Source organism: Tyto alba, unplaced genomic scaffold (assembly GCF_018691265.1).
Source record: "Tyto alba isolate M040663 unplaced genomic scaffold, T.alba_DEE_v4.0 Super-Scaffold_6, whole genome shotgun sequence".
Taxonomy (NCBI): Eukaryota; Metazoa; Chordata; class Aves; order Strigiformes; family Tytonidae; genus Tyto; species Tyto alba.
Genome location: NW_024881327.1, coordinates 31,265,755 through 31,277,246, shown reverse-complemented (window position 1 = coordinate 31,277,246; position 11,492 = coordinate 31,265,755). Strand labels below are relative to the sequence as shown.

The window sequence follows — 11,492 nt, the reverse complement described above, 5'->3', positions numbered from 1 at the left end:
GGGAAGACGCCGCCAGCCTCGCCGGAGCCGTCCCTGCCTTGGGCACCGCCAACCCTCGTGGGCGCAGGGGGAACCCGAGAGACTCGGCTCTCCCGGCGCCCGGCCTCCCTCCGGCAGCTCTCCGCGGCGGGCGGGCGGGCGGGCGGGCGGCGCTGGGGGCCCGGCTGCCGCCGTCCCGCCGCCTCCGCCGCAAACTTTCTTCCCCGCTCCCTCCCCGCCGCCGGGTTGCGGCGCGGGGGGGCGGCCGCCGCCTCGCCTCGCCTCCCCTCCCCGCTGCCCCCCGCGCTCCGGCGCCGGGCGGCGGCCCCAGCCCCCGCCGCGCCGCCGCCGCCGCCGCCGAGGAGGAGGCGGGCGGCGGCCCCGGGCAGGCGGAGGGTCCGCATGGCCGCAGCCGGCGAGCCGGCGGGCAGCGCCGCCGCCGCGGTCCGGGGGCTGCCCTGAGCCGGGGCCCGGCGGCCGCCTGCGAGCAGCGCCCTGCAGCGCGGCGGGATGTGGCCGGCCGGGGCGGGCGGCAGGCTGCCCTGCCCGCGGGACGCGGCGCTGCGGCGGGCGGCTTTCTCCGGCAACCTCTCGGCGCTGCCGTCCCACCTGGTGCCGAGCGGCAGGAGCGTCCGCGTCTTCATCAGCGCCAACCCCGAAGGTAACCCGCGGCCCGCCGGGCCTCCCCCCGGGCCCGGCCCCGGCCCCGCACCCGGCCGCGGCGCTTCCCGCTGCTCCCGGGCGGCGCCGGGCACCCGCGCTCAGGGGGCCCCGCGGCGCGGCCGAGCCCGGCGCCTCGTCCCCGCGGCCTCGGCCGCCCCCGGGGGCCGCCCGGCCGGGGCGCGGGGCCGCGCCGCTCCGCCCCGCCGGTGCGCCGTGTGGGGCGGCGGGGCGGGGCGGGCCGGGCGGGCGCCGTGGGGCGGCGAGCGGCTCGCGTGGGGGCGGGTGGCGGTGTCCTCCGCTCGTGAAGTTTTATGCCCATAAAGGACACGTCTGAATGGCAGCGGGGTGGGGGGGTGGGGAGCGTGGAGGGCGGGGGGGGTGTCTGTCTTTTTCGCGGTGTCGGGGCACGGGGGGCTCGGGACGTGGAAACGGGCTGCCTGCTAGCGAAGGGGAAGCTTTCCCGGGGGGAGGCCGATTAATAGAGTTTCCGACTGATTTCCTCGCATGGGGAAAGGAAGCAGGTCTCAGCCGGCTGGGGCTACGGCAGCTGTGAGCCTTGGATCCCGGTCATACTCGGCTTCCGAGGAAGCGCGCATTGAAAGCTGCAGTTTTGCCTTAATAAAGTCGGGATCGCATACTCGGCATCTGAGCTAATTAGGCATCCTGCTACTTAAAGCCTATTTTTAAAATTACCCTTTGATACGAGGAATTTGCATACATTCAGGAGGTGTCGTTCCCACTCGTAAAATTGAAGTTGCTGAAGCCTATTCCCACTCGAAGCACGGAAATAATAAATGAAGCATTCACACCTATGACATTTCTTGTCTGTAAAAATGTGCCCACTGTATTCACAATTCTCCTTCATGCCACCACCCACTACCTTCCCCCCCAACACTTCTAATTCAACAATACTGTCACCTTCTATGCAAACATCAGACATCTGAAAATCATGCCTGAAATGACAAAATAGTTTGAATTTTGAAGTGAAAATTGTCTTGGCACCAATACTTACGGGAGTATGAGAAACGGCACTCACAAGCAAAAAAAGTGGGCACAGCGCTGCCTTGAAGAATTCCCACACCTCCAGGTCTTCCGAGTTGCTCTCGACACAAGGAAACTCTCAGCTCTCACAACCGACATCCCTGTTTGTTTAAAAAGATGCCATTCTTTAAGGAGGGCATGGAGACGCTTGCAGTTTATAGTTGCAATCTAAGCAAAGATACATAAATAGCGATAATAAGAAAGAAATGTTTATTTGGCTCTGAAAGAAAATGAGTGTGGATTTTTAGAAGATACGTTATTCATTAGAAATGGATTTTTGCCAGCATTGCCTTAACTGTGAAGCTACTGGTGCCTCCGTATTTGATGCGAATGGCAGTTATGGTCAGAATAGCTTGGTTTCTTAGCTAGATATTTGCTAAAATAAAATAAAATAAAAAAGCCCCACCAAAAGAAAAAACAACACTAAACTCATTCTAAAAGTTGGATTTTGAAGCCATATATATCCATTTGTAGGATTTTACCCTTGCATTGGTACTTCAATATTTCAACTTTAAAAAGACAGTAGAAGGAAGAAAATAATTGAGTTGGTTTAGGATTATTATCTTTTTTGTAGGATCATGTGGTCAGAGTATTTAACACTTCTCATGTCCAAAATTTTATCTGCAGCATGGCTCCCGCTTTCAGAAATTATAGTTTGGGACAGAAATTTCATAGTGGTTACAGATTTTGATTATGAACATTTAAGGACTCTAAATGATGAGAAACAACCATGACTGTTTATCACTGATATCAGTGACACAGAAGTATTACTAAAGAGCATGTGACCTTAAAAAAAAAAAAAGAATATATGGATAAACAAGAAAAAATTAGCCTATGGTGGGATTTAGATATCATCTAGTGAAGTACTTAGAAATAAAAATGTTGTTTGCAAAATACCTAGAAGAATTCACAATGCAAGAGCTCTGGAAAAAAAAAAGTTAAACTTTTCCAGTTTAGTAAACTATTTAGCATCTATAAGCCTCAAACCACAATGTATATTTGCACGACTAAGGCCTTGTGCTCTGTAGGTGCCAGAATCACAGTGCCAGCAAAATTTAGGGGTTAATCCTGCTAGCTATCACAAGAAAACTTTATCTACAACTTAAAGTGTACGAACTTAAAAGTAGTTTTCTTGAACTGTATCAGTTTCGTAAGTGTATATTGGAGAACTCTGGTGAGTCAGTGTTTGGTCTGTTCTTTACAAACATACTTTAATATGACTGAAACATATTATGGTTTTATTATGCAAGTAGAAAAAAAATGATTATTTGTAAACTTTTTTAAACAGAAATGCCTAAAAAGAACAAGTGGCGACAGTGAGCATGGGTAACAGGATCAAAATTGCTTCATTTTACAGTCTCTTGTTTTCTAGAGGAAATGTTGTAGATAAATAAGAATCTATTTTCCGCTATTAGTTAACAGTATTGTCTTGCTCAAATTGTTGGTATCGATTAATCAATCTTCATATCACTGAACATGACTGGATCTTTAGAAACATTGAAGTTGGTTTACATTTGAATATAAATCAATTTTAAAGATGTATTTTGGCTAGGAGACATTGAAGATTTTGCTTTAAATAATGTATTGGTTTTCTCAAGATACTTTTATTGCTTCAAAGTGATAAGGAAAGTAAGTTATATTCACCTGGCTGTAATAAGTGCTTTTACTGCTACATGTAGAAACCTGTGGACTGTAGCAGCAATCAGTTAATGACAGTTTCTCTGCTACTCAATAGTGCCTGTATAGATGCCTGCCATTAATATACAGTTCATATTAAATATAACAGGTATAAACTTCCATACGGTCCCATTACATGGAGCTGTGACATCAGCCCTATGTAGGTTCAGAACATTCTAATGATTCTCATTGCTACTTCAAACAGAAAATTACTTGAGTTGCAAAGTTTGCTATTTCAAGAAATTATGTGGCAATATAAGGCAATCTTACAAGCCCTTGTTGAAACTGATGCCTTAACCAGAGTTAGGAGTTTGTCTTGAAAACAAAATCCTGGGAATTGGAACAAAACTCTGATAATTTTAAATTCTCTTGGCTCTTCTGAAAGTGGGAAAGTTAGCCCTCTGCTAGTTCAACTTGAGGTCTTGTCATGGCTTTGATTAGTTAAGACATTGATAATTTTTTACTCTGAGCTCTTGAAGTTTTGGTTGTGAATGTGCCTTTCACATCTGTAATTTAGCAGAGGCAAATGATTGCATTGATGAGAGATCTGTATAAAGCCAAATCTTACACACAGGTGGTTCCATTGAAGACAGGATGATAATACCTCTGTATAGTATCTGAGTGTGTCCTGACATAGGTAGTGCTAGCCAGTTCTATCTCAAAGTGTGAACAGGGTTGCATTTAGCACTTCACATGGTAAGGATGCTCCCTCTTCCATCCTTTATTTCAGCTAGATCTCCTCTGTGCAGAACCCAAATTCCAACACAGGATTGCTTTTACTGGATCTTGACAGCTAATACTTTTTAGCCATTGAAAACGTTCCTGTTGTACAAACAGAAATAATTGTGATGAGATCATGAACAAGCTTTGTTTTAACAGCCCTTTTTAGTCCACAAAGGCTGTGTCCCTCACGGTTTCTGTGCCAACAGTACTCATTTTTTAAAACTATACAACCAACTATAAATTAAAAAAACTGATTAATACTATTTTTGGCATGATTAACAATCTTAAGTATGAAGTCCTGTTCACACATGTAGGAATGTAAAAGGAAGATCTTACTCTAATAGAAGATACTACTGATGCTACCACCACTTTAATTTCTCCATTGTACAATCACGGTGTAAAACTAACCGCTACAGCTGGAACCTCACTAGCTTCCCCACAGAGTGCATCAGTGAGATTTCCTTGTCTTACACTGTTGAATGAGTTCGAGTTTTCTTGAGTTCTTACACAGTTTTTCAACTTAGTTTATTCCCACAGACATGCATCATCCAGAACATTGTGTTAATTTGAAAAACAATTCTAATAAAGTACAAATGTTTGATGCCCAATTTACATATGTTCTCATGATACAGAAAGCAAAACTCTCACTTGCAGTTAGTTTTGCTGACTAGAAAAGGATGATTCCTATAAATAAGGATTGCAGAAATGGGTCTTACCCGTGTTTTTGTTTGGACTTTTCAGGAATTACATGTATTTTTATGCATGTTAACCTACATGTGGAAGAAAGAAAAAAAATGTTACGTACATTTGTAGTTTAGTGCTACTGAACATGAGGGTGGATAACTCATAACAGATGAAGAATGATGATTGCTTTAATTACAAAGTTATTGCCATATGTGATAAGAGAAAGATATAATTTTGCATTCTGAGCATGTTCCAGGTGTATTACATTTTTACCTGAAATGTTGTTTCTCTTAAGAAAAATAGAATTAAGGAAAAGTTAATGTGGAAAAGTACTCAAAAGCCAGAATAATGTTTAGTTAACGATGGTCCATTTTGGACAGCACCAAAATACCATATGGTGTCCTTACTTGGATACATTGCATGAAGATCTTTTTATAAAGACAATTTTATATAATCTGGGTGGAATTTATTCCTTAGCTAAAGGAAAACACAGATGTTCAAGTGTATGAAATTGCAAGGGAGGTGTTGCGGAGATGTGGAGACAAATAACTGCAGGACTTTTTTTATGTTAAGTGTTAGTTCTGATTACCTAACTTTGTACCTATTTATGGTTTTACGTGACGCACATCACTGTAGTGTTTCAGAGCTACAAACCAAGCTACACTTGGGGAAAAAAAAGAAGTTCAATAATTTTAGAAATAAAGTTGAGTATCTCAAAGTTTAGGAGAGCATCATGGTTCAAGTACCTGGGTTTGAAATACGTCTTATTTCAGGAGGGCCAAAGGTCAGAGATACCTACAGTTTATTAGGTTGGAAAGAAGCCTGCCATTTTCAGTATTTCTGCCTTTATGTGCAGTTTTCTCTCTTCCCTCTTGTGCCACAGAACAACTCTGTTGTTGATGTGGTTGAGCAGAAAGCAACGACTGACTCTCCTTGAGACTGTATCACCAAGTCTCGCGTAGACTTTAACTCTTTTTTGCAAGGCAGAGTCAGCAGATCTCAAGCAGAACCCGTATGAGAGGAACAGATCCTCAAGCCTTTGTTTCTGTTAGAGGAAATTATCGCTTTGGGCTAGGATGGAGACTGAACTGGATTGAAGTTTATTCTGCCAGACAGATAAACTTGAGAAGCTGGTGATAAACTGTATGAAAAGAACTGCTCTTCATGTCTCCCTGTTCCTTTGTGGGGTCTTTGCTTATGCAGCCTGGGGACTGGGCTAAGGGTTTGCTCTAAATTCACCAAATACGCAATTAGAAACATTAAGAACTTTCGTTTCATTTTCAACACAATTTGTCATTCACATACTCAAAAGGTAGGGTGTGCATTTGAGGAACAAGACTAAGATCAAGAGGTGTGAGTTGTTTGTTGTTGGTTTATATTTTTAGTAAAACAACAAGGTATTTAGTTTGTTGGGTTTGTTATTTCTTCTTGATATTGAGAAGTAAGCAAAATTACCAGTAACCCAGTCACCTTCCCACCAAGCAGCATCTGCAATTATCAGCTCCAAAAGTTTGAATTAGGTATTTACCTTATCTACTTAACATTTTTAACAATATGACAATTCTTTTTTAATTAAAAAAAAATATTAAAATTGTGGTTTTCTGTAATTTTTGTAGATGTGTCTATAATGTGTATACACACACGTGCACACATATACACAAAATATATAAAATAAACTGTATAAAATGGTATAAATGGATGTGTAAAACTCACATCACACCATCATAGATGATTTTCAAACTTGCTGTTAGGACCCCTTGTGAGAACAGAGTATTTACATTCAAAGGGCACCATTCAAGGTTGTAATTCTAGCATTACTGAAGAAGAGCCTAGGTTTTGTTAAATGCTGTTGTAAAAGTAAAAGCTTTACAGGGAAGTTCAGATTTTATCCACAAATAAACTTGTAAACATTCAGGGTTGTATGCACCTGCAGCTTATGTTCTATGACTATTTTTCTTAGCGTTGAAGAAATAATATTTAAACAGAGCAGAACCTACAGTTTATTTTCTTCCTTTCAAATTTTGCAAATATCGCTTTATTTCTTTAGATGTATTTGCATGCTAGGCTGGTTCCATATAGCGTAGTTTAGATATCTAAACATACATATACATGCATGCATCTTTTTATTAAACTAGAAATACAGAGCAGTCAGGATGTGCGTGGGACACTGGAGCGTGCCTCCTTCTTGTGCAAAGTGCCCACCCTTCCAGTGGCAGACAAAGAGGAGCTTGCGGCCCCTGCACACTTGACACCGCTTCTAAGTACAGTGAGGAACAGTGAAACATTTGTGCAAAATCCATGCGATATTAATTTCTCAGTATGTTAGATGATGGACAGCGGCAGTATTGAATCAAGCCCTTACCGTGAATTGTTCCCTCGGCAAGGTAGGAGACCTAGCTTGAGATGGGAGGCGGCACCACGCTGGCAGCACCACGGTGCCTTCCCCCACCAGCACCCGGGAGCTTCTCTCCTGCCTGATGAAGGGCAGGGGGATGGCTCTCAGCTGAGCAACAGTCTGCTGTGCAGCAAGCTAAGGAGGGTTGCTGAGGCAGTGTTTCAAGGAGACCCCGTGTATTCAGTGGTGGGATTTGTGTACTCGCCTAAGAACAGTGTAGCACAAAGGGCACGTAACTTGGCATCCTACTTCTAAGCTTACGCAGCGAAATAACTCTTTTTAAGAAACTCACAGGACGATGGGGGCATGTGCGTTTGTCCACAGATGTGTAAACACACAAAAGAAAACCCCGCGTTAGACTTCAAGTTTTGTTTGGAGCATTTTAAAATACTTATTACAGAAAGAAAACCTTAGATCAACGACTTACTGAACTTCTAATTCAAGATATGAGGGCAGTGCCTGAGCGGCAACTTTTTTCATCTGAAACAGATGAAATTTCTTTGAATTTTTATCTGCTGAAAGAGTATTTTGTGATAAGATATCCTTTCAGGGTGCAGTAACAATACATTAGTAATATTCAGCTACTAGTAATATTCAGTAGTTTAAGGTTTTAATATATTGAAGGTGGTAGATATAAATATAATGTAGTTATAGATAGTCATGTGTATGGAATACAGAGAAATCTGGCAGTTTCTAATATAGGCAGTGCTGTTCAAGACATCTGCTTTATCCCCTTACTGGAATTTTAATTAAAGAAGGATAATAATAGAATTAGAGAACCCAATTTAATCATGGTTGTGCCAGTACCACTCTAAAATAATTCCACTGACCTGATGCTACTCTTTCAATTTAGGTTTTGTATCAGGGAGAGGCTTTTACTAACAAAATATTTAGTCAAAAGCAGAGTAGGGCTGAATCACAGGTGGCTGAAAACAAGAGGTGTAGCAAGGTAAAGAAGAGGGAGCCCCGTGTCAGTGCAGAGTATCACGTGCATGCTGCTGTGCTGGGCAAAGAGGAGGGGTACCACATGCAGCTCTTGTAAGCCACCCCATCAGCACCATAATTACGTGCCGGCCTCTATCTTTGACCTCGCCTTAAAGTCCCTCTATAAGCATCTGCTATTGCCCATTTTTGGAGACAAGACACTGTGCTGGACAGACCTGATGCCTGACCAACTACAGTCATTTTTGCACAGAATCTCCTTCTAGAGAAAAAAAGTCACCTTTACACACTAGGTTTATCAGGATGCTCAAAAGACACTTGGTACCAGAAACTGCAAAGACTAGCAAATAGCAGGGCTTCCACACTGGACTTAATCCAGAGTCATGCTGTTGCTAAGTATCAGTCCTTGGGACTGATCAAATAATTAAACAGATCAGATTTCAAATTGTCAGAGCCTGACAAATACTCTTGTACAACCCGCTCCTAGCATTTGCTTGGGGCGGCACACCTGCACCTTCAGTATAGTAACATGCCTCTGTGGTATAATTAAACAGTTGAAGATGTTTATTAATAGAGTCCATTCCACACTACTAGCAATTGAGTACCTTTGCAGTCTCACCTATGTTTATAAATCTCCAGCTTTGTCCTCCAACTCTTTGGTACCTGAATCAGGTATTGAGACAAGTAGTTATTACAGTGTATATACGATACATATCAATGTTATTTGTAAAGTTATTATTTAGAGTCTCTAATTAGCAACATTTTACAAAGCATTAAAATGAAATGACAATTAATGACTAAGAGCCCTATCTGGACAGCTTTAGTTTGAGAGGGCTCCCCAGATGTAATGTTTGCTATTGGCAGGTGTTTCTGGAGCCTAGGCCCTTTGATGTGTTCGTATGATTAAAAGCATTTGCATTCTTTAGGAGCTACAGCACTTCATAAAAGTGTAAAACAGACATTCAGAAGCATATAGAATTTCAACATTAAAAATCACTGGCAAAATAAATGGCTTGTGTGAATCCTCAAAAAAACCCTTTTAGCATAGATGTTTCAATATATATTATCTGTTATTTAGTATTGTTTATTTGTGTTGTATAAGACTGATGCCTGAGCATGCAATGTAGGAAGAAATGACTGGCACTTTAGAGTATATGTAACAGAAGCCCTGACACTGCCTGAACTTACACTCTGTTTATTCACACACGATCTCACTGACTGGATTTTATTAGATAAAGGTTACTTTTAGATGAATAAGAACCGTCAAATAAGAATGTGGGTTTAATTCTTTTAGATGAGAGGAGTTATCCATATTTGTAGAGTTACGCTCATCAGCTATTATATCTAAGATAAATAAGAGGCAAATCCAGTAAAATCAGACTTTGTGAGTTAGACCAAAGGAGCCCAAGGATCATCCTCAGACCCTGGCAGTTTCAGATGCGTGATAATATGAAATCACAACAGGGACAAAATGATAAAGATTGTATCTTTGTGTTTAATAATCTGTGAGGTCTTTTGCCTCCATTATTTTTTCTAGTTGCTTTACTAATTAATCCATAGTCTCAGTACCTGTAAAAACCTTTCCAAGTCTTGAGATAGATTATTGCCCGGTGAAGTGCCTACTCCTGCTAACTTCAGTGGAAATTTTGTATGAACAAGACTATCCATATTCAGCCGAAGAAGAGATCTCAAAAACCAAAGTGGAAATATCTGTGGAGTAGAACAGCTAAAAGCAGATCTTCCTAAAAGAGTAACTTTATCCAAAGCCATCATTGTAATGATCCATTTTTGTTTATCTGTATATAGAAAGAGAGGTTAACTGTGTAGACCTAGTTATCTGAATATCCTTATTTCCATGGGGTTATTAAAACGGAGCCATACTAGGAAATAAATAAGGAAATGACAGTTCAATAATCTAAGGAGCCTAAAGTATGGTGTCTAAAGGAGTCCAGTGTGTCATGAGGGACTCTAATCTCAGGGTTATTATATTACCAAGGATTTTCCACACCTACATATGCCAGCATGACACGTCTAGGGGATCTTGCTTTACTGTCGGAATCAAACATAATTCATGTATGACTGCTTTATAAGTGATTTTCTTAAAATGAAGGACTTAATTTTTTAAAGTTTTTGTATCTACTGTTGTTTAATAAAGGCCCCACAAATTCCAGAAAAGGAGATCAGAGGAGAAATACTTTCTTACTTGATAATGGTCCTCCTGGCTAGATTCATAGTCTGTACTGTTCTGGCAAGACAAAGTTATTTGTTCTGAAGAAAACGACTATTTTTCGCCTTCATTTTCCACTCTATAATATTTCTGACAGCTCAAATAATGAGAGCAGTGAGCAGTAAGTGTTGATTGTCTTTTTAGGAGTGGTTACTGAAAAATCCTAAGAAAATTTTTAAATCGTATTTTTGTTTGATAACAGTTTTGATTTAGTTATATGTTTCTTGGATTACATTTAAATGTGATGAAGAATTATGCAATACTCTTGAAGCAAGTTCTTGAAGCATTCCTGTTTATGTGATCCCTAATTTGGCATATCAAGAAACTAGCAAAGTGTGTATGATGATTTACTTTGAAGTGCAAGTAATTTACAACATGGGATTATAAAGAATTAAGCAACCTTTGGAGAGCAAAAGTACCATTGAGTTAAATGACATGCCATTTAAGCCAGATATATGTGGCCGTACAGAGGTCCAAGGCATCTTAGGCAGTTATTTCATTAGTTAGTTATTTATTGTTGTGCAAATCACAGACCAGGAGGCTGGAAAAGACCTCCTGACGCCTTTGGATCCGTCCTCCTGCCTGAAGCTGGATCAAACGTACCTGTGCCATTCCTGACAGAAGATTGGCTAGCTCTGCATGAGCTGTCTCCAAAACAGTTAAGAAAATACACAGGAAAATAGACTGTATAGCATACTGCTGCACTATGTCTTCCATAGCACTACCAGCTTACAGCAATATACACAGACAGGAAATGAGCTCATTAATCAATAAACATGACCAGAGGTTAAAAAATTCCTGAACATTTCCTTGCTTAGAATGAGTTTCAGTAACTTTCATTAGTGTATGTCATTATTCATAAATTTCTCAAATCCAGTTTCTGCCTCTTCATCCCTTTACCATGTCAGGAAGCCAATATATGCATCCATGCAAAAGATAGCTAATATAAAGCAGTTAGCTCCCGTAAAGATTATTTTACCATGGATGTATGTCCTGCAGTGGCCTGCTTATTTCAGGTGAAGCCTTCCTGCAAATGAGGCATTTATGAAATGTCTAAGAGCTCATGTTACAGCTTTTCCTTTGGTAGTTTAGATATGAATGGGAGGAGGAGAGTCATTGATAGGATTTCTCTTATTTACCTGTTGATTTATTCTCATGTAG

General features: G+C 41.6%; 1 protein-coding gene across 1 annotated transcript in view; it reads left to right on the top strand.

Annotated features, from left to right (window-relative positions):
• The first annotated feature begins 442 nt into the window (after positions 1-442).
• The window catches only part of NWD2 (NACHT and WD repeat domain containing 2), a 58,478-nt gene continuing 47,428 nt past the window's right edge, over positions 443-11,492 (top strand). Inside the window, exon 1 of the mRNA XM_032999257.2 lies at positions 443-640. Within this exon, the coding sequence (XP_032855148.2) occupies positions 490-640 (151 nt within the window). The 5' untranslated portion in view covers positions 443-489. The remainder of the gene's footprint in view (positions 641-11,492) is intronic.